Genomic DNA, 22976 nt, shown 5'->3' on the forward strand with positions numbered 1-22976 from the left:
TGTGTGGGGTGGCCACATCTGCCCCACCCTCGGTAGCCCCAGCCCCACAGTGGCCCCCAAACCCTCACTCATACATGCCCGCACCTCAGTCCCCAGCAGGGGGAGGGACCCCCTCAGTTGCCCTCCCTTCTGCATACTAGTCTCCTCCTACCTCCATACCTTTATTCATATTGTCTCCCCATCTCTTGAAATCTCTCCTCCTCCCCAAATCCTGCTCATTCTCGAAGACCCAGAATCAGCCTTACTTCCAAAGCCAATGCTCACACGGCTCAGGGGTGGCACCATAGGCCCCCAGTCTCTCCACCACCCCAAGGGATGTGGCCACGGTTCCCATTCTGCCCCCCATCCAGTGCCCAGCCCAGCATTGACCAGAGTACCCCAACCCCACCCAAGCCCCATAAACACAGTGTTGATTGACTGAGATGCCGGGTGGTTTTCCCCACGTACCCCTCCCCTTCAGGAAGACTGTTTCTTAGGGACAAGTTTATTACAGGGAACACACTAACCTCTTTCATAATATCTAAAGGCATACCAGCTACAAAAATATCAGGCTCTCAAGTGTGGCCAGCTCAGTGTGGGGCCTGGTTTGAGCCGTGACTGCTGCCAGGTAGGAGCCCATGGCTTCCTCCTGGGCTGCCTTGCAGGCCACAGGGACCCCCAGGAGGAGCGGAGAAAGCTGCAGGAGAGAGGAAGCGCTGTGTCTGGTCACAGTGGTGTGTTCCAAGGCTGAGTGGGCCCAGCTGGAATCCTAGGTTGTCCCGGCCTGCATCAACAGCGCCGATCGGGAGAAGGCCTCCGTGAAGCCTGAAGGCTGGCGGCAGAGCCAGCGTCGGGAGGCTCCTGGACCGAGGGCCTAAACCACCGATTGCTCTCTCCAGAGCCCTAGCTGGCTTCCCAGGGTCAAAGGGGCAGACCAGAGCCTTCCCAAGGCTTGCGGTTCACAGTGCTGACAGACTTCCACCCAAGCAAAGCAACCCCCGGCTGGCCCTGAACCCCCGGGACCTGCTGACAGAGCTGGTGCCAAGCAGAGAGGCTGCCATGGCTGGAGTGACAGATGCTGGGAGAGCTGGGGAGGGAGTGGGCTGGGAGGATGGGAAGTGCTCCAGCACAGGCAAGGACACGGCGGGTGGCCTTCCCCACCTTCAGGGCTGGGCACCGTTGGCCCGGGCATCCGATAGGGCTGTCTTCCGGAAGGCCTGCAGGGCTGGGTTGTGCAGCAGCGTGTATGCCAGACCCCAGCGGGCCCTGCCTCGGCCTACCCGGGGCCCCGCTCCCTTGGCCACCCGGTCCTTGGTCTGCAGCAGCTGCATCCCTGAAAAGAGACCTTCCGTGAGTCACTCAACACACACCCAGCCAAGCCCCACCCCCAGCACCAAGACCTGAGCAGAGGCTGAAAACCCCTTGTGTATGTAGGGTGAGGGAGGCCGAGACTGGGGCTCCAGGTGCCCGTTCACAGGGTGGGAAGCCAGGAGAGTGTGCGGTGCAGAAGCGTGTTTGTTAAGGCTCAGGGTGTCATCCTCTGGGTGGCCAGCAGAAGAGGGAAAGGATGAGCTCTGTGGAGGGGACTGGAGGCAGGGCTGGGACAAGGGTCCCCCTCCATACTACACGCTTCCCAGGCAGCAGGGGGGGGAGGACGTACTGCTTAGGAGAGGCAGGGGGTGGCCTGGGGTGGTAGGGGTGATGGAGCCCCTTAGCTCTGAGACAGCTGTCTCATTCTCCACGTGAGGAGTGAGCGTGTGTGCACACACGTGACAGAAAGTGTGTGTATGTTAGTATTATGGGAAAAATTACCCTGAGACGGACCAGGAGAATTCTCACTTCTTCTCTCCCACAGGCAGCCCAGAGAGGATGTGGGCATTTTCCTAGCCCTGTCTCCCTTGCGTTGCGGGAGAGGGGGCGTGCCTCCTTCCTGGGAGAAGCCGGGTGGGCTCAATTCCCCCCATTCCCACTGGAAAGGCTCACCTTCCTCTTCCTCCCCGAGTCTGAGGCCATCCCGGGGGGCCGTGAGGGGCTGGGGCCTCCGAGTTCGCAGGAGCAGGACGCAGAAGGCGGTCGCGGCTGGATGTGACTGGCTGGCCTCCATCTTCAAGAAGTTGCAGTATGTGTGGTAGCCTGGGTGGGTGGGGAATGGCCGTGCTAGTGCGGGGGGGCCCCAGCCGGCACCTAACACAGACACAGGGAGTGCCCTGCACACCCTGCACGCGAGCTCGTGGGCACCTGAGCGTGTCGCACGTGCACTGCCCATGGCCCCCTACACATACCCACAGCCTGGGGTTACAGACATCCTCTGTAGAGACCAGGTCAGGGCAGACCCTCCTGCACTGCTTGGGCAGCCTGAGCATCCCCTGCCCCCAGCTCCTGCCCAGTAACCTTACCGGGGTCGAAAGTGGCGGCTCTCGGTGGCAGCAGGCTGAGGTCCATCTGGCCAAGGTGGACAGCATTGTAGAGGGCAGACAGCAGCACTCGCCAGGTGGCCATCATGGTACCCACCAGCACATTGATGGGGAAGAGAAGGAAGGTGGTTGCATAGAGTGCTCGCCTGGGGTCAGGGAGAAGAGAGCTGAGGCAGGTCCTCACACAGAGTCCCTTCCTCAGGGTCAGTGGCAGACCTAGATGACCACAACTGCCGTGTATTGGTTGGTTACACCTCTGTGTACCCATCTTCTGGGCTGGGTCTGCTCTCTCAACCCAGCTCACTCATCCCACCCATCTGGGAGACAGAGGCCCAGAGAGTCTGCGAGACTTTGCTAAGGCTGTCTGGCTAGTCAGTGGGGTTTAAGTCCAGGTCCACCTGGATTTTTCTATGACCCTGATGCCCCCACCTCCCTCTTCTGGGTCCCTTGTCCACTGACTCTAAGTCTCTCCTGGGGCCAAGGTCCTCCCACAGCCTAGCACGGAAATAATATTTCTGTTAACCTCCTTCCTGCAAAGGGGAGAGCAGTATTGATCCCCAAAACAGGAAAGGCTCATGGGGGTATTTCTGGCCGTGTGACAGGTAAACAGAGAGGTATTTTGGACTAAGCTGGGTCACTGACCCCTTTTAAGGCAAGCTCTTTTTACTGCTCACTGGGCTCCCTATTAGAGAAAGGGGAAAGATGGCAGACGAGGGAGAAGGGCACAAGGACAAAGACACCGAAGAAGCAGCTGAGGGCCTAAGGGAGGCGCAAGCCCAGGAGCAACCTCACCGGTTGGTCAGCTCTGGGCGTCCATGGTGAGTGTCTAGGAAGATCCAGTGGGCTGCCATGTTCTGCAGGGTCACAGCCAGGGCCAAGGTCAGCCAGAAGGGCCTGTGGGGGGTGAGGGGATGGGGCGGGTGTCACTATTAGTGGTCCTCGGGGAAGCGGTCCCAGAGCCCTCGTTCCCTTGCTTCACTCACCATGAGGATTTCAGGGATCGGAGGAGCAGAAGGTTCCTGCCGTGGAGCACGGGCATGAACACCAGGAAGGTAAGGGCCAAGGTCCCCAGGAAGAAGAGGATCTGCTGCACCAGGAGCCCTGCCAGCATGGGGAGGAGAACAGGGAAAGGCATCAGCCCACCCTTGCCACTCCCAGGAGCCCCAGGCTTTGGAACTGGGCAGACCTGGTTTCAGATACCTGCTCTGCTGCTGCTTAGCTGTGCCACCTTGAGCAAGTTATTTTACCTCTCTGAGCCTTGGTTTCTTCCTCTGTAAAAAGGGGATAAGCAGCCCCTACCCAGGAGGGCTGTTGTGAGGATCCAATGAGACAGTATCTGTGGCGGCTCTTTGAAAACCACAGAGTGCTTTGCAAATGTCATTTTCCCCCAGTTGCTCCTGAGTCCTTGAGGACAAGACAGTATTTGAAATTAATGTTTGCATTCCTACTGGCCAAAGCCTGGCTCATGGTAGGTACCTGAAAGTTGCCTGTTGAAACAGTTGGCTAATTGTTTACACGGGATATGTACAAAAGGGTTTCAGAGGCATAAAGTTTACCTATATGAGGAATTATGACTTTTAGTGCTAGGGATTCGTCCACCCCTTTATCATCTTTTTCCACCTCCGCCAGCAAGGTGAGAACTGAAGGAACCAGCAGCAGAGGGAGAAATCAGGCCCTTGCTTCGGCAACAATGGCCCCAGCCCCCTCACATCTGCAAGGACTTTATTCACCGCAGTGCCCAAGGGGAGAATCAGAAACTCGGAGCTTGGAGGGGTCCTTGAAGTTAATCTAGTCCAGTTCTCTCAGAGCAGGGCCCTCCTTGCGGCCCCCAACCATGGCCGCATAACCATGCTTGAATACTCCCAGTGACAGGGATGACCTCCTGAGACAGCCCATCATGATATTGCCCTCCCTTACAAAAGCAGGAACATGCCTCCTCGAACTTTCCAGCCCTGGGTCACCTTCTGTGTAAACCCCTGGTGGCACCCAGGAGCCATCCTCATGTGACGGGTATCCTTTTACCAAGGGCCCCTGCACCTGCCCCCCCCACCCCACCTGTGTGGACTCGCTGAGGGCAGGGAAGGCAAGGTGGGTCCCTCCTCTTGCTTTTAGCCCCAGAGCCAGCTCCAGCACAGGCAGACCCCAAGAGGCAGCCAAGACCTGCTGGGAACCCTCCCCTCCCCCACTAGGGCCAGTGGGGCCTGGCCAGTGGGGCCTGCCGGGGTCAGGTGGAGTGGGCAAGGGGGCGCTCACCAAGGCAGGTAAACGCAGTCTGGTAGGCGGTGAAGCTCATCCAACAAAATATGGCCTGGCGGGAGGGGCGAGGGCTCGGGGGCCGGGGGCCCAGGTCCAGGGCGCCCCCTCGGTGCAGAGCTCGCAGGTTGGCCCTGGGGTGGGAGTGAGGAAGCCAGCGATCTCAGGGAGCACACACGCTCCCTAATTTCCTGCTCTGGGCCAGCCTCTGGCTGAACTCCCAGTCTAAGTACAACCCACGGCCATGGGCAGGGAAGCCCAGAGCTGTGGGAGCCCAGAGGAGCTACTAACCCAGCCTGGGAGATCAGGGAGGGCTTCCCAGAGGAGGTGATGTCTGAGTTGCGTCTTAAAGGATGAATCAGACTAAGCTGGTGGGGGGCGGGGCAGGGATCAAGGGAAACAAATTAAGGCAGAAGGCTCAACCGAGCCAAGTCAGGAACGTGGGACACAACAGTAGGGATGGAAAGTGATTGGCAGCTCGGCCGTCAGGGCAGGAGGCAAGGTTCCAGGCAGGCAGAAGCTTGAGGGCCTTGATATGCCAGCCTAAGTAGAGCCAACCCTGTGAGAAAAGGTCCTGGGGCAGGAACCCTGAGGCCTGATAAATGTACAGCATACGGACCAGCTCCCTGCCAAGTCCCTGGCCCTCCCCTCCCCACCCACTCTACTCCCAGCTAGAAGCTTCTCTCCCTCTCTGCCCACGTTTCCTCAGCGCTCCTTACCATTCACCATGAAAGGGCAAGGTAGGCGGCTTGGCATTCCATGTCCCACAATAATCTCTCTGGTGCCCCAGCGCCAGCCAGTCCACTCCTCACCCACACTTCACACTTGTTCTTGCCCACACAGTTCCTCCCGCCTGTGGCACCCTTCCTCCCTCATCTGCATTCCCAGGTAGCATGCCAGCTTCCCCAGGTGGCCCCACGCCAGCCCTTCGTCAGCTGTACATCAGTCGCAGATGTTTCTCCAACCGGACAGGGATGCCCCACCATCTCCACCCACCACAGGGCAGCTGGGCAGCTGGGCTCAGTAACAGCCTGGTCCTGCAGGGACTCTCCCTCCCTCCAGCCCCTAGCTTCTCCCCACAGGCCTCCTGGGTCAGGGGTCCTGCAGGCCCACAGGGCTCTGACCCCTTCCCCACGTCTGCACCGGGGGGAATCAGAGCCTGTCACTCACCTGTGTGTCACCAGCGAGCGGGTCAGCATGAGGAAGGTGAACAAGCAAGACAGAACCAAGGCCGAGATGTAGCAAACTGGAAGGTGGAAAGGGAGCAAAGTAGGAGGTCAGGGCCTGGGGGGTCTCCTGGGAGACCCTGAACTGCTGCCAGGATGGTACCTGGGTGGGAGTTATCCCTGCCCCACACCCCCCTCTGAGGTGTCACATCTTGTCACATCCCCTGTTCTCAGATCCAGTATAAGTCGATGACCTTGGTTGACCAATACTGCCAGGTGACATCTGGTGGCCAAGACAGACAGAGGCCGGCTCTGAGGCTGCAGACCTGGCCCTCACCCCGGTCTTGCTGCTTCCATTGCTGTGTGACCCCCAGTGAGAGACTCCATCCCATGTGGCATCTGCCTTCAGCTCCATGGCTTCCTGGCTGTGTGGGCTCCAGGGGGTCATTTCATCTCCCAGCCTCAGCTTGCCCATGCTGGGCACACTGCTGGGCTGCCCGTCTCCCAGCATGCTGTGAGCCATAAAACCCCATCAGGGCCTGCGCCAGTGGCCTTTGTTAAGATGTGAGTGCCCGTCAGTGTGGCCTGAGTCCATCAGAATGAGGGAAGTGACCACTGCTACCCATCTCCTCCCCGGGTCGCCACCCACCCTGTCCATTTGCACAGATCATGAGTTCCCTGTATCACCAGCAGCTGGGGGAGAATGCATGGTGTTGTGAACAAGCCTGGCATTTAGCATAGCAGGGATGCAGGGCTACAACCCTTCCAGCCTATATCCACATCTAGTCTTACTCAACACCCTCACAGTAACCCCACAGGAGAGGCACAGGGAGATATGGGACCAACAAAGAAGCTGAGACTCAGAGAGAGGGCCTGACCCGCCAGCCACACTGCTAGGAAGTGACAGAGCAAGGGGTGCAATCATTTCCAAGCAGACCCAGAATGAGCCCAGGGTGTCTGCACTCTGATCTCATTGGTCAGCCAAGGGAAGTGTTCCTGGCTCCCATCAGAGACTCAGGAGGGGAGCAAACACACACGGGAAAGGCAAGCACTAGGTCCTTGTAGCCACAGGTTCTGGAGATGTGGGTCTCAGCACTGACAGCATATTAGGATCTCCTGGAGTTGTTCAAATTCCCATGGCCCAGGCTGTACCCCAGACCAATTAAATCAGAATTTCTGGGCATAGGACCCAGGCCATAACTTTTGGGAAAGCAACCCCAGTAATTCCGATGTGCGGTCAGGGTTAAGAACCACTGAACTGGGTTGTTTTTTTTTTTCAAAGACAGAGTCCTAATGATCTATTTCAAATAGCAACTGATTGAAATCAATCAGCCAACTGACATGTGTAGAGCTCCTGCTACAGTGGTTCTCAAACTCAGGCTGGCATCAGAACCGTGGGGAGGGCTTGTCCCATCACAGAGGCTGGGCCCCACCCTCAAGGTTTCTGAAGTCTGGCTTGAGCCTTGGAATTTCTTACAAGTTACCAGGTGATTCTCAGGCACAGCCAGTATTGAGGATGACCGCTACAGAAACCCGGGGCCGATCTGCCTGTCCCTGGCTCACTCCTCTCGGGGCAGAAGGGGGCACTTCTCTGAAAGGCAAGGCTAGGAGAAAGCCCTGGACACGCGCAGCTCTGCCCTCCTAGAGCCAACACGGTACCAGCGAAGGTACATTCCGGACTGTTTCTGCCAGGAGGTGAGGAGCCTGCCTGCTGAGGCTGCCCAGGTGAGTGAATAGGTTAATTGGGGTGAAGGGTTAGCCAGCCCCCTCGGCCCCAGCCTGGCCTCTGGTCTCCACTTGTCTACCTCTTGTTCCTCTCTACCTCAAATGTGTCCAACTTGCTCCCTCCTAATCCTGGTACCCATAAAATCTTCCTGCACTTTGCATCCTCTGGGACTCTGCACCTGCCCCCTCCTGGGCACTGATTCCGTGGATCAGTCTGTCTCCCCTACTCAGTCAAGCGCCTCTAGGACCAGGTTGCCCTTAGAGCTTCAGCACCCATTTTGCAGGTAGGAAGATGGAGGTCCAAAGGAGTAAAGTGGCTTGCCGGGGTCACACAGCTGCTAAGTGATGGAGCAGGAATTCTAATCTGGTCTGCCTGACTCAAGAGTGTGAGATTTCTGTGAATGATGCCAGCCTTATAGTCCAGGTGCTAGGTGGGCAGCCCTAAAACAGGCTCTCGGAGCTCAGAAGACGTTTGCTTCTTAGGCTAAGAACAGACCAAGACCTATCTCAGTTCCATCCCTGGCTTGCTGAGTGCTTGGGGCATATCTCTAATCCTCTCGGGCCTCAGTTTTCCTTGTTAAACACTGATCTGTTTGACCCCTGCATCCAAGGAGATCCAAAGTGGGAGCATTTGGGCTTGGAAACTGCAACATGTGATTAGAAGTGTCAGGTATGTTGAGTAGAAACCAAATCCATTGTCCTGGACATGTCACTTCCTCCCTCTGCCTTTTGATTTCCTGCTCTGTGAGATGAGATCAATGATGCTGACCTAACAGGGCTACAGTGAGCAAGGTGTGAGCTTGGATGTGGACTGATGTGGGCCATGTCTGCTCCTGCCTGTGGCCCAGATTGCAGCCAACTCGGAAAATCTCCCTGGAGATGTCATTTTCAGCCCATCCAGAACTTGTCACCTGTCTATCTTGTGGGCTTTGGCCACAGTTCCAGGGAGCAGACGCACTCAGGAAAGTGGTGGGAGTGGTGGTCGGGGAAGGAAGCAGTCACTGCACACACCCCTGCCCACTCCTACTCCCTCCCTGATGGTAATGGTAAGAAAGAGCTGCAGAGCAATCACACCTCCACCTGCCATACTGGCAGCCTAGACTCTGACCATCGCATGTTACTCCTCCAGAGCCAGGATGCCTTTGCCTGTGCCTTTGCCAGGGACTCCCAGGCCAGCAGAGGGTGCAGGCCCCATGACACCTGACCACCAGGCTTTGTCTCAAGGTGATGGAGGGCCCCAGCCTGGGCATCAGGAGATTGTGTTCTCCTCTTGGCTCCCGTCTGCCTGGCTGTACGACCTCAGGTGATTCCCTCCCCGTGTGTCAAGTGAGGATACTTCTCAGTCTCGTCCACAGGGCTGTGGAGGTGGCGTAGGTGGGAAACAGGGCTAAGGGATAAGGAGGCATCAGACCACAGAAGGGGAGACTAGTACAGTTCCCGGGCCCAGGAGCTCATTGTCAAGGGAAGGAAGGAGAAAGCAAGTGCCTGGAGGACAGGGATTGGGGAAGAGAAAGCGTCCGCCCTGCCTGACCCCACCCACCTGCCATGAGGATTAGCTCAGAATCCTGGCGCACTGTCCCACTTCACTGCCTCCTTTTCCCTTTCCCCACCCGCAGCAAAGGCCCCGGGCTGTCCCCTCAGCTCACACATACCACACCCTCCCCCATCTCCACGCCTGCAGAACTGGGCAAAGTCACTAGGGGTGGGGGTGGGAGACACCACACAAGCTAACAGCGGCCTGCTGAGGTGACCTTCAGGTCTCAGAGACTTGGAACTGGAAGCTCCAACCACCCCAATTTGGAGATGAAGCAGCCAAGATGCAGAAAGGGGAAGGGACGTGCCCAAGGACACCCCGCATGTCTGCAGCACCTGGGACAGAGCTCAGGTATCCCAGCTGAGGTCCCCACTGCCGGCCCTCAGGGGCTCCCGAGAGGCCTCACCTTCCAGAGCCCACAGGTAGTGCTTCACCAGCTCCACCACCTCCTGCTTGTCCTCTGAGAGCACGATCCCAAAGCCAGCCAGCAGGTAGGAGATGTCCGTGGTGATCCCTGCCCTCACCTTCTGGATGGTGGGTACCACGCCCACCAGTAGCAGCAGGGCCACCTGGAAGAACCCCCAAATCAGGGCGGCAGGGCCTGGCTGTGCTCACACCAGACACTCCCATCCCAGGAATAGTGTGCTCTGAGACTTCAGGGAAGAAACTCTGGCAGCACACGGGCTGCCTCCACGTGCCCATCACCCTTCACAGTGTTCTTATCTGTCCTTTAGAGCAGCATCCTCGTGCCTCCAATCAGCACATTACAAACAGATACGACTTTAGCCCCATAGGCCTCAGATATGCTTTCAAGCAGCACAAGTATACGTGTGTATCTCCGACCGCCTATCAATCGTCTATCTATCTAAAACTTCAGAATATAAAATTTCCAATTTTTCCATGTTGGACAAAGCAAAGTGTCCTAAAAATGAGCACAGGCACTGAAGCTGGACAGACCTGGATTCAAATTTTGGCTACCCTGAGATATTAACTGTAGGAACTTGGCCAAGTCAAGTTCATCTCTCAGCCTCAATTTCCTCCATCTGTAAAATGGAGAAAAATCATACCTACCTTCCAGGGTTTTTGTTTGTTTTTTTTTTTTTTCTGAAGGGGGCATAGTGGTGGTGGGGATTTATCAAACATATATTATCTCACTAAATCTTCCTAACTAAAAGGAATTAATCTATTTCCTCCATTTCACAGCTAAGCTAATTGTTTCAGGGATGTTGAGTAACTTGCCCAAGGTCACTCAGGAGGTAAATAAAGGAGCTAGGATTTAAATCCACATTTATGTGACTCCAAAACTCGTGCTCTGACCCTGTGTGAGCCCAACAAGAGTTACCATCCCCTCTCCTCTGGGTAGGCCAGCATTCCCAAGATGGCCAGAAGCAGCTGGACAGGATTTGGGTCGGGGTTTTTGGAGAGCTGAGCTGAGGGCCTGAGCCATCTCAGCCTTGGGGGTTGGGAGCAGGGGTCCAGAGGCAAGTGGCACTACAGAGGCAGCACATACCTGGTAGATGGCCGTCCCTGTCAGGGTGACTGAAAGCACCAGCTTCAGGGGGAGTCGGAATCCTGCAGTCCCCAAAAGGAGGGGTGTGGTGAACCCCAGCGCCATCCAGCCCTGGGACCCCCATCCCTCCCAAGAGGCCTGGGACAAGGGCCAGGGCTCACAGGACCCTGGACCACCAAGGCCAGGCCAGGGGCTTCCCCTTGTCCCAAGCTGGGGTTGTTCTTCCTGATGACAAGAGTTTCGGGGAAAGGAGCGGACCTTCTACTGCAGCTGTTCTATGCAAAAGAGGGGTGAGGTCGCCTGTCACTCTTAACCTCAGCTCCCCACGCCATACCTCGCTGTGGAGTGTAGACGTAGTGTCTGAAGTAGATCCAGGCCCGGGACAGGAAGCCCTGCTTGGACGTGTGGGAGCTGCAGAAAGACCCAGGCAGGAGGGAGCTCTCAGGAGAAGCCCCTGCCCTGAGCCTGGGCCCCAGGGTTTGCTTCATTCCTCATCTCTGCCCCACCATGCTGCCCAGTGCCAGCCTCCCAAACAAGCCTGCCTGCCCAGACCTGTCCCCTGGCCCTAGGACCTCACCTGCTTTTCAGCTTCTTCTGGCAAAGGAGGGTCCTCAGATATTCTTCAGAGTAGCTGTTCTGCAGCCCCTGTGGCGACACACAAATGGACAAGCAGATGGGACCTGTCTCGAGCCATCCCTGGGACCCTGGCTCAGGGTAGGTGCGCGTACAAACCTCTTGGCAGTGGTGGAGTACAGGGAAGGGCCATCCCGTGGGGACGAGGTCCATGCCCCCCAAAGCTGCCTTTCCCTCCTCCGTAAATAAAAGACTAATCAGTCTCCTATCTAAGAACTCTCAATGCAGGGAAGTTCTTCCTAAGGTCTATCTCCAACTCTCTCCAGCTTTACTCAGTCACATCACATCACTGCTTCCTCCTGGCCCTCTGGCCTCTAGTAGCTAAGACTGAAGCAAAAAGGGAACTTATGTCCCATGAGCACATCCCTGACCAGGACACAGGATAGGGCCATTTCAGGTCAGATCCCCCCAGCCCTCTCCTACTCCAGGGAGATCACAAGGGTGACCTGATTTGTCTAAGCCACATTCCAGGCCTTAAACTCCCTGCCAAGTGGCAGAGGCCCACAGTAAGATGCAGTGAGCCCCTGGCCCCTGACGATTAGGAAAATATAGGCCATGGTCACCTGTTGCCATGGCAACCCTGGGATCCAGGGCAGGTGTGGGTCAGCTCAAAGCTTGACTGTGTCCTTTGAGGCTTAAAACTCTTTGACCAAGGGCCAAAGAGGATTCTAGTTCTCCTCAGACTCCCCAAGAGGAAAGGCATGCAATGGAGAGAGAGGCCGAGAAGATCCCTGGAAGGGAAGGGAAGGGCCTGGACGAGGTGCTGTGTGTCCTGGGGAGCTGCTCCCCTCTTCTGAGCATCTGGAGGGCAGTAGTGACAAGTACTGAGGACCCTACTGCTACCCTGTGAGAGCGAAACCCGGAGTCAGATGGGCCTGTGGGGGACCCAGGGTCGCCCCAGAGATGCTGAGCCCACCCACCTCTTCTCCCCTCACTCTTCATCCCTCCATGGGGACCTCACTCCTTCTCTGGCTTCAGTCCTAGCCCCTCTCCTGAGCTCCAGGCCCACAGTCCAGCTGCCCGCCAGACCCCTCAGCGCCACACACCTACAGCTACACATCGTCCCCCGCACACCTGCTCTCATCCAGCGTTGTGTATGTCAGCAACTAGCGCCACCACCCACCTGCTGTCTGTCCTAGATGCCACCCTTCAAGCCTTTCCTTCACCCTCCACATCCGCAGAGCAATCAGCCTTTTGCACCTGTGTCTTTAACCTTTCTCAAGGGCCTCTGCGGAGCAGTCTCCCTCTTCCTCCTCTCTCGCCAGGAAGAGCACTGGGCCCCGCCTCCACCCATGCTCCCAGGTCAGCTGGATGGGCCCTGGTTGCACTTCTCACAGCGCACTGTAAATATATGTTGCACACTGGGAGTCCTGGAGGTCCGACACAAGTCACTCGGCTAAGTTCATAAACCCAGCCTAGGGCCTGGCACAGGGCAGGTGCTTAGAAGGTCTACCTAATCTCAGATAAGATTGCCATATCTTGTAAGAATTCTCTCTTGCCATGGGTGCCAGCCAAGGGCCTGGCCTGGCCTTTGCCTGGGGAGGGAGGACCCACCAGTCCCTCTGCGACTCAGCAAACATTTTCTGAGCATGTGTTATGTTCTAGGCTCCACACCGGGCATGACCACATGTAGGGGAACAATAGATACGGGCAAGTCCAGGGTGTCTTGTGTGCTGAGTACGAGCCCACCCCAGCCCTGCCCCTTTACCTGGGAACCCGCTGCTGCCCCATGACTGAAGCTTTTCACCAGCTGCACTGGGTACCAAAGGCTCAGGAATCCGAGGCCCAGAAGGAGAGGCAGAGAGGCCAACAGAGAGTAGTACCTGTAGATCTGGATGGACAGAACAACGCCTAGACACACCTACCTTCTGCCTCCTTCCCCCAACCGAAGACCAGGGTTCATTTCCCTTCCCAGCTCACAGGGGTCCCTGAGGGTGGTCTAGGGTGCATGGGAAGGCTTCTGGTTCTTTCACTACCCCCCAGCCAGGGCCACTTGGCCCCAACTTCTACTTCCCCTTCTCAGGCCCTGCAGAGGTGCTTGCCCCTCTCCCAGGCCCCTGGACTCCCAGGTCCCTTACAGGAGCCAAAGGGAGTATGTTCTGTAATCCTCTCCTACCTACCCCAGGGGGCTGGGATGGGGCCTGAAACGGGGGACATCCACTTTCTATGTCCCTACGTTCCTGGTGCTTTGACACAGGCCTGATTTTTTCTATTACAGTTTGCAACCTGGGCATCTGGGAAGTACATGCTCTGCCTCCCGGGGTTGAGGCCCTCCTAGGGTTGAACATGTATTCATCTATTTGTTAATTCAATATGTTTTTATTGAGAGCTTAGTATGTGCCAGGTCCTGGCTGGTGAAAAAGACCAGCGAAGTCCCTGCTCTCACGGAAACCACCTAATCTTCAACTCTACCCTGAGGGATTCGTGTTACAACTTCATTTATGGGGGCAGGGCAGGGTGGGGGGGAACCTGAGTCTCAGAAATGTGGTAAGGTGTCCTCAAAACACCTAGCACCACCTGGCATCATTTCGTATATTTGTTTGTTTGACTGTGTGTCCCCTTCTGGAATGGCAGCTCTTGGGATGTCAGGGACATCATCTGTCTTGTTCACAGCTATATTCCAGTGTCTGGAAATGTCCCTGGTGCAGAGTATATGCTCAGATATGTTTGTGGAATGACCAAAGGAAGGAAGGGATAAAGTTGGATTCAAACCTGGGTTGTCTGACTCTGTAGGCCACACCCCCACCCTTTGGGCTCTGGACTGGTCAAGCTTCACACCCCAGCCAGCTCCAGTGAACCAGGTTCTGAGGTTCTGGAATTCTCTTTTTAGCCCTCTGAGACCATCCCCCAGCTCAGCACTTGCGTCCTCCAGCTCTCTTCACTCCCACTCCAGTCTGGCCAAGGGAAGTCTGGGAGATCAATAACGGGGGGATTTCAGGCTTCCTCTCCCTCCTTCTCTGCCCCTTCCCCCCCTCCTTCCCCCTCCCAGACTGTAAGCTCCTGAGGGCCGGCCCGGCTGCTTGGTCCCCAGCCTCTCCCACAGAGGGGCAGAGCTTGGAATGAGCATGTGTGTATAGGCGTGGAATCCTGTGCAACAGGGAAGCAGGACAGAGAGGAAAGGAGCCACACTGGTTTAAGCAGCTTCTCCATGCCCCGCCGCCCCAGGCCGTCGTAAGTCAGCTGTTACCTTGGGTGACACCGGACACTCTGCCCTTTGCCAGACCTGGACCCCCAGATGAGCCCAGGACAGCACGCTGCCGAGCAGGTGTGCGGCTCTATGCCTGACCGTGGCACAGACAGCCAGGGGATAGTAGAGGGCAGGGTAATAGAGCAGAGCCAGTATCTTCCACGTCCCTGGAAGGCAAGACAGGCCGAGAGACACAGGATGGAGGGGCAGATGTGGGGCCTGGGTCCAACCCACCCAAGCTTCTCTCCTGTTTCCGTCTTCCCAGCCCCTCAGCTGATTCCGTGGGCAAGAGCCCTGCACGCAAATCCAGGCTCTGACTATTATCAGCTCTGTGATCTTGGGCAAGTTACCTCTTGGAGTCTCAGCTTCCCCGTCTGTAAAATGGAAATAATATATAGTACATTAGCAAAGGTAGAATGAGAAGGTATGTGTACAGTGCCTTAGCCCAGTGCCTGAGTGAGTACTCAATAAATTAGGCTACTATTTTATTACTCTTCCCTTCTCTGACCCTCAGCACGCTGTAAAATGGGGTGAATATCTGCATCTTGTGGAGTTGCGGTGAGGATCGGATCATCTAAGGAGGTCATGTTGCAGGGCAGTGGCTCCTCTGGGTGGCAGCTGTCCTTTTACCATCACCTCCTTGAGCCCAGCTCAAGCCTCCAGGACCCCTCCCCGCACCCCTCCCCACCCTTCTTCATGCTCACACGGGACTGGGCTGTCTGGGGGACTCAGCCTGTGCTCCCTCCCTCCCGAGGGTGGGATTTGCACAAGAGCAGAGAGGGCAGTATTGACTCAGGACAGAGCAATAGAGGTTTCAGGCACTGTGGTGGGACAACTGGGGAGGGCAATGGGACAGCGTCTTCTGGTCTATGGCTCATGACTGGAATGGGGAGCCCCAGTACTCTGGATTCCCACCTGCCCCCTCCCATCAATCCAGCCCAGGGCCTCAGCTGTGCTGGGTACCTTGGCCGGGTGGTAAGGCGAGAGTCAGGAAAGGCAGTGGGTCCTCAGTGGGGAGCAGCAAGCACAGGGAGCTGAAGAGGACCGTGAAGACGGTGGCAGGCACGGTCCGGGGCCTGTCCCCAGCCAAGAAGTCCACAGGGCTGGTGCAGAGGCGGGGGCAGGACAGGGGGGAGTTGCTCAGGCCCTGCACGCCCATTACCACACACCGAGTTCCATAAACCGGGGAGGTGAGTCAGTTCCACTTTCCAGAGGGGGAAACTGAGGTCCCTTCGTGCATTCATTCCACAGATGTCCGTGTAGTGCCTCCTATGTAACAGATCTGGGCCCTGTGGCAAAGTGACTCAGGAACATCCCCTGCCCCACCCCCTGCAACAGGCAGACACAGAAGGAAGAAGCCTGAGCACTGCTCCCTCCGCCCACTCTGGAAGCTTCAGGAAACAGCCGCCTCCACGCTAATTGGTCTGTCTGGGCTGGCTGACCTTCAGAGAGCTGGAGAGTCACAACATCCTTATGCAACAGCCGCCACCCTGGCCTGGGAGTTGCCCTGGGGCAGAGGGCAGACAGCGGGCATGGCTGTCCCAGGCATCACCCCTCTGGGCTCAGGGCAAGCCACTCAGACGCTCTGCTTCTGTGCTCCAGTTTGCCTTCATGCCCTGAGGGCTCCATCCTGCTTCGGTCTCCCCCAGGCCCTCCCCCAGGCGGGGCATGCGCTCTCCTGGGCCAGCCAGTGTGGCAGAAACCCCAGGCTAGTGCCTCACAAAACCAACATGGCAGGCCCCACCTCAGTGTGCAGCCCAGGCCTGGGGTGCAAGGTTGTCTACACTGGGGCTCCACCTACCACCTCGCCCCAGGCCTTTGGTCTCTCCCACACAAGGCTGCCTGGTCCTGTCTCCTCAGGGTCATCCCCATCCCAGACTCTGGGGTTGCTGGGCTGAAGGAGACGGGGAGAAAATTTCAGCCAGAGGGACTGGAGGGCAATCCCTCATAAACCTGCCTTGAAGCATCAGGGTCCAGGTAACACCCTCAGGGAAATGAGGGGCAAGATGGCATGGAGAGGGGCTTCCCTGGTGGCGCAGTGGTTAAGAATCCGCCTGCCAATGCAGGGGACACAGGTTCGATCCCTGGTCCAGGAAGATCCCACATGCCGCCGAGCAACTAAGCCCGTGCGCCACAACTACTGAGCCTGTGCCCTAGAGCCCGCGAGCCACAACTACTGAAGCCCATGTGCCTAGAGCCCGTGCTCCGCAGCAAGAGACGCCACCGCAACGAGAAGCCCGGGCTCCGCAATGAAGAGTAGGCCCCGCTGGCCGCAACTAGAGAAAGCCCGCGCACAGCAACGAAGACCCAACGCAGCCAAAAATATTAAAAAAAAAGAAAGACAGTGTGGAGTGACCACGGCCTGTCGAGACTATGGACTGCCTGAGGGGGTGTGTCCTAGAGCTGGGCCCTCTTGGGCTCGGTCTCCCTGGGGTCTGGAACAGGAGTGGGTGCATCTGAGTGGGTCCCTCCCCTTCCCTCAGGGGGTCCCAACTAAGCCTGGAGATCTGGGTGGGGATGGGGAGACCCCCTAGACTGAGAGAGTTTGGGGTGTCCCAGAGGCCAGAGCTGGCTCCTAGGTACCTAACAAGCCACCACCCTCCCAGCTGGGCCCCCTGAGCGGGGGTGCCCAGGCCAAGGCACCAACCTGGGGAGCCCAGGCCTGCCGTGCCCACAGTGGGGCCAGAGCTGGCGGCGCTTCACCAGCATGGCCAGCAGCAGCAACACGAGGATCTGAAAGGAGAGCACAGAGGAGGGCTCGGGTGCCCAGGCCTTCCCCGAGGGGCTGAGTCAGGGCACTCAATCCCAGGACCCCCTACCCCGCAGTGCACACTCCTGCAGCAACTGGGGACTGGCTAGGAGGTGACAGAAGTTTGAAAGGTTGGTCTGCATCCTGGTTTGGGTCCCCACCCTGCGAGAACTCCCGGTACCCACTCCCATATGTGGGCTCCCCGAGTCTCCCTTCACCAGCGCCAGCAAAGAACACATATCCCCCTGTTCAGGCTGGCAGTAGGCGGCAAGCCAGTTGGGACTCACCGACAGCACGACCAGGCAGGCGTGGTAGAGGCCGGGTGGCACGCTGGGGTGGCAGGAGGGCACCAGCCTGCAGAGTGAGTGAAGGCTGGGTCAGGCCGAGGTAGGGAAACCCCAGGTGTGCAGCCCAGTCTGGGGTTCCAGGCTGTCTATACTGGGGCTCCACCCACCACCTCCCTTGACCCTCTGATCTCTCCTAGACAGTTCACCTTCTCAGGGCCATTCTGGGCCTCTGATGACCCTGAAGTGTGCCGGTCCCATGCCCAGCTCTGAGGTTACAGGGCTGAAGGAGACAGGGGGCTCCCAGGGGAAGACATGGGAGAAACAGAATGGGCCAGCTTGGCCTTTCTATCCATCAAGGCCCACTTCATTCCTCCCTCCTCCAGGAAGCCTCCCTGACTGCTCCAGGCCTCAGATCTCTCCTCAGAACTGTGGCTGAGTGTACCGCCTGGGTCCGGCAATCAGCAATGGGTCCTATGATTCGTCTTTCACTCACTGGAATCCAAGTTTGGTCTGTGTCTCTGACTGGAACGATCTACCTTGGTCTTCCAGGATTTATGTATCTTCTTTACCTGTTTTATTAAGGGCTGAGTCACGTGGCAGAGAAAGGTATCAGGTAGGAGCCCCGAGCTCAGGGCTGGACGTGAACCTAGGAGAGCTGATAGGACTGGGTTCCTGGGGGAGAGGTAGACCTCTGGGTTTGCCCAGATGGAGCCTGGGAGCGCCAGAAGGAGGTAACCAGTGTGGGCAAGGCCACCAAGTTCTGGTGGGTGAGGCATCAGAGGAAGCCCTGCAGCTGCGCCCTCCCTGCCGCAGGCGGGGCTCACCCACCCAGCTGGGCTCCTTCCTGCTGTGTGGAAAAGAGGGATCCCAAGGGTGAGCCTGAGTACTCTGTGCTGGAACACCCCGAGCTTGGGAATCCCAGAGAGTGAGAAGCAGGAGAGAACCCGGTCACGCGGGCTTGTCCTTGGGGTGGAGGGACAGAAGGAGTCTGTTTTGTGCGATTTCTTGGCCAGGGCAGAGCCAGCCTCTTCCCAGAGCAGTAGAGTTTGTGCCATGCAGGGGATCAGGTTCCTGCTGTCTGAGCCCAGGCCTCACGCTCCGCGCTTGCAACTCTGAGGCATTTTACTCGAGTATGTGGGGTGGGGTTTGGGTGAGGCAGGGCCCCTCACCAGCCCCAAGAGTTCAGAACCACCACTCCAGGCCCTCTCAGCCTGCATCTCACCACCTGACAAAGTCCTACTCAATCCTGCGCCCCCCACCAGGCCCAGCCAGGGCAGGGGCTCCGTAAACTGTCCCTGGAGCAGCCTGACCGTTTCCCACTCACCCCAGACCAGGAGCCACCCTCACCTCCACGGACCCCCTCCAGGGCCCTGTCTGGGGGCAGCTCTGGCCCTTCCTGTGCCACCCGGGGCCCCCCATCTACCCTTTACTTAGCTCAGTTTGCCTGAGGCTCATGGACTCTCAAATGTTCGAGGTCTGAGCGACAGAAATTTAGCTGAGCAAATGTCTGGCTCACAGCTCGTGGACCCATGTTTCGTGCTGTGGGACAGGCCGCATGGCGCAGACACAGAGAATGCTACGTCAGGGAGGGCGGGCGCTCGATCTTTGAGGGGACACAAGCAGATGCTAAAGGATGCAGAAAAGGGAGAGAAATCTGGGGCAAGGCCTCAGAGCGGGTGGGATTTGAGTTTGAAAGATGGTGGCATCTCTTTAGGCAAAGAAGGGGCAAGGGAGCTCCATGTAGAGGAAAGAGCATGAGAAAGTGGAGTGACAGGCAGTAGACAGTGAGGCTGGGGCCAGGCAAGGTTTTCAGCTTGATTACAGCGCAGAGGGCAGGCTGAGAGCCGGTAATAGCAGGCATGGGAGGCACTAGGGAGCCACTGAGGGGACAGCGTTCTAGATTTTAGGAGATTTCTGCGGCTAGATTTGCATAACAACAACAACAGTAACTAGTATTGACTAAGCATCGAGTGAGTGCCAGGCACTTCCTATGTATTAACTCAGTTAATTACCTAAGAGGTGGGTGCTATCAGTATCCCCCTTGCCTAGATAAGGAGAACAAGGCTCAGAGAGGCTAGGTATATTGCCCAAATCACACAGCTAGTAAAGCACCAGAGCCAGAATTCGAACTGAGGTAGTCTGACTTCAGCAGCCGTGTGTGACCAGGATGTGAGAGGCAAGGAGTACGTGGAGGAAGATATTAAGTTGAACCACACGAAACTGCCATTTCTTTCCATCAAAAACAGTTGAGTATCGGCATTTTCAAATGGCTCAGCATAAACAGTCACGGGGGAGCGGGAATGTCAGGCAGTATCTCAGGGGTATTTAGGTGGAAGACTTTACATGCCTTAATGTAGCGGAGCAGAGAGAAGGGGAGTTTCTGGGATGACTGTAGGGTTCTGGGCCTTATTCCAAGACGGAGAGTGAGGACAGAGTCCAATGGAACCCAAGGAAGCTGAGGCTTGGTCTTGGGCAATTCAGAGGCGGTGATGGGCACTCAGGGACGGAGGCCGGACTGCAGGATGGTGAGGACACTGAGACGGAGAAGAAGCAAGGCAACTGTTTCTAGAAGTTTGGCTCTGAGGTAGAGGTTGCAAAGGGCCCCATCCAGAGGGGAGGGCAGGACACATCTGTGTGGGTGAGAGGGAAAGGCTGACTGTCTGGGGCGGGGGTCTGTGGGCCTGTGGTCCCCGGGGGACCTGGAGCCCTGCTGCCTGACCCTCTCCCTGCTCCCACAGCAGAAGAACCTGCAGATCACCCTGGCGTTGACCTCTCTTGGTGGGAGGGCAGGCCATGAAGGAAGCCTCCCAATTCCGCCTTCCAGGCAGCCCTTTGAAGGGTGGGGAGGTGACTGACATCCTGGATAGCTGCCACAGATGTATTTGTATCCCCAGGCTCTGGCTGGGAAGCTCGGTATTGATGATAAGAGTGGATGACACACGAGCACATGGCAAGTAGGGCCCATAACCTGACCAGAGGAGCCTCTGGGGGTAGAAAAGAGCCAGCTCGGCTTATACGCATCAATCCTATGTCCACAGAAGACCCCAGACAGTGTGCATCCCATCGCCATCAGACTCACCCCCACCCCCAACCTCTCCAACCAGGTCCTGGCGCCAAGGGGGCACTTGGATAAATGTGACCAGGAGATTGAGTCCATCCCAGACACTGTCACCAGTGCCCACAACCTCGACTCCAGCCTGCTGGGGCACGCTGAGGCACAAGGGGGACCACTGTGCAGAGTTCCTCAACGCTTTGGTGCACCACCTCGCCGGGGTGTCTGACTCACACAGGGAGAAGTGAGTCCAAGCTTGCCTCCTTGGGATTCCCCTGGGATCCCAGCTTCCCACTCCCACCTTTGGCAGGAAGTTCGACTTGGTTTGGCCAAGTAAGTAGATTCAAACAAAGCTCTTCATTCTTACCTGCAGTGGGAGAAGAGAGCTACAAATTCTAGATGACACCCACCTTAGGAGTGGTACTGCTCATCACCTAGTCCCTGCCATGCACCCAGCTTTATTCTAAGGCCATATCTAAATACCTGAGCCACAGAGCTGGCTGCAGGCACCTGGCCCCAGCCAATGCCTGGGCCCTGAAGTGGCTAAGGACACAGCTTCAAATCAGGGCCTTAACTCAGGTCAGATTCTGTTTCCTCTTGGGGCTCCCAGGCCCCTCTCCATTCTGCTGCTTCTCCCACCTCACACATACACAGCAGGAACCTGGGGAGCCCTGGGCTTTCGAGGTCAGCCAGGGAAGGGGAAGAGGGCACCCTTTTGCTGACAGCAGGGCTGCTTTCCAGGTGGTCAGAACCCAGAGTCCTCCAAACAACATCTCCTTCCCCCAGGCCTGGGTGGGGTCTCCATCCCTGCCGGGTGACCCCAGCCTGGCCAGGCCACAGCCCTGGCCTCTGGGGAGGCACGCGAGCATTTTTCCCTTCTCCGGTTTTGGTTGTTGATGGAGAACAGATGTGCACACATCTGGCTCGGCAACCCCCAGCCTCACCTTTCTAGTTCCGCAAACCTTCAGACAGAGAAGGGAGGTAGGGGATGGGGCCAGGGCCAGGGACAACAAGGGGAGAACTGGGCTCTGGGGCCCACGCAGGCAAGGCGTCCTTGGCAGCATGGGGGCACAAGGAGGCCCAGCTCCTCCACCAGGGTACCCAGACTAAACAAAGATAGAAGGGATCTGGGCAGAGGCGGCTGTGGGCCGAGTCCTCAGGCCACACTGGGCTGGGCTGAGCCGCCTCCCTCCCCTGGGCTGCCCGAGCACTCCTGCTGAAGAGAACAGGGCCTCCTCAGCTTCACGGAGCCTCAGACCAGCCAAAGCCAACCAGGGCGGCATGTTTCCTCAGGCCTCCCCCTGCCCCAGGCCTGCCCAAAGAACCTGACGCTTACTAACAGCACACCCCAGATGGTCACCACAGGGGCCAGTAACACCTTGAAGGCAGGCCCGACTCCCTCAACCACTCACCCAGGACTCTCCACCCTGGTTACAGGCCAGAGTCACCCAGGGAGCCACCACAGCCCAGCTGGATCTGAGTTTGCAAGGATGGGGCCCAGGAATCTGTTTTTTAAACACACCACAGGGAATTCCCTGGCGGTCCAGTGGTTAGGACTCAGTGCTCTCCCTGCCAGGGCCGGGGTTCAGTCCCTGGTCAGGGAACTAAGATCCCACAAGCCGCGTGGCACAGCCCCAAAAAATAAAATAAAGTCAAAAAAACAAACACAGCGCACAGGTGCTTTTTAGGTGACTAGCCTGGCCCAGGTCCTCCACCTCAAGTTTCTTAACACCAGCACAAAAGCTGTTCTCACCTAACAGGCGAGGAGACTGAAGCCCAGAGAGGCTGTGACTTGCCAAGGGTTCACACAGCAAATGAGCGGCAGAGCCCCTCTTAGCAGCCCTCGCTCAGGGTCTTCCCCACACCCCCCCATCAGTAACCTCTGCCACACCCCATGCGCTGGCCGACAGGGCCAGGGGTTCCGACTCACCCTTCCGGCTCAAGCTCCTGGCCACCCTGGGGCTCGTCGATGTACCAGCTGCCGTAGGAGTCATCGTCGTCTGTGGCCCCGGACGAGGTCTGGTTCCCTGCTACCTGGGTCGACATTCTCTGGTGCTTTTCCTCTGACCCCCAAACCAGAGGGAAAAAGCCACTACAGATGTGAAAAGAGGCTTGGGGCGGGGTGGGGTGGGGGGAGAAAGAAAACTCAAACAAAGAAACGTTTCTCTTTAATCCTAAAGGTTACTTTCTTGCTTTTAGCTCTCTGGGAAAAGCCCTCCTGGGAGTGAGGGCCTGGGCCGGCTGGCACAGGAGAAGGGGAAGGGCTTCTCCTGTCCCCTCCTGTCCCTTCCCGCCCAGTCTCGCGAGGTCCTGCAGGAGGTAGTTATCCCTTGGGGATGGTGCCCCCTCAGGGTCCTCGGGCTTTTGCTGGGGCACCCGTCTGTCTCTCTATGACTGGCCACCGGTAAGTTTTGACTCAAAGCACCATTTTCAAAGAAGTTTTGTCCAATCCAAGCTGCCCACAGAGAGCACCCCCTTCCTTCCCCC

At 57.4% G+C, this 22976-nt stretch overlaps 1 protein-coding gene across 2 annotated transcripts; it reads right to left on the reverse strand.

Moving 5' to 3' along the window:
* Nucleotides 1-483: 483 nt before the first annotated feature.
* STRA6 (signaling receptor and transporter of retinol STRA6) lies at nucleotides 484-22550 on the reverse strand. Of its 2 annotated transcripts, none has more exons than XM_060170032.1 (18): nucleotides 22420-22550; nucleotides 17438-17504; nucleotides 17049-17134; nucleotides 15365-15504; nucleotides 14752-14775; nucleotides 14402-14568; nucleotides 12923-13045; nucleotides 11159-11226; nucleotides 10916-10992; nucleotides 10582-10643; nucleotides 9478-9640; nucleotides 5817-5892; nucleotides 4647-4780; nucleotides 3377-3494; nucleotides 3186-3287; nucleotides 2376-2539; nucleotides 1963-2112; nucleotides 484-1312 (listed from the first exon to the last, which is right to left on the reverse strand). In XM_060170032.1, exons 1-18 carry the CDS (start codon nucleotides 22533-22535, stop codon nucleotides 1143-1145), a joined length of 2007 nt encoding a protein of 668 aa, XP_060026015.1. In that variant the 5' UTR covers nucleotides 22536-22550; the 3' UTR covers nucleotides 484-1142. The 2 variants fall into 2 exon arrangements, with proteins under 2 accessions (XP_060026015.1, XP_060026008.1); XM_060170025.1 differs by having other exon boundaries at nucleotides 15365-15477; nucleotides 22420-22535.
* Nucleotides 22551-22976: the final 426 nt, after the last annotated feature.

Source organism: Lagenorhynchus albirostris, chromosome 1, assembly GCF_949774975.1.
Source record: "Lagenorhynchus albirostris chromosome 1, mLagAlb1.1, whole genome shotgun sequence".
NCBI classification, from domain to species: Eukaryota; Metazoa; Chordata; class Mammalia; order Artiodactyla; family Delphinidae; genus Lagenorhynchus; species Lagenorhynchus albirostris.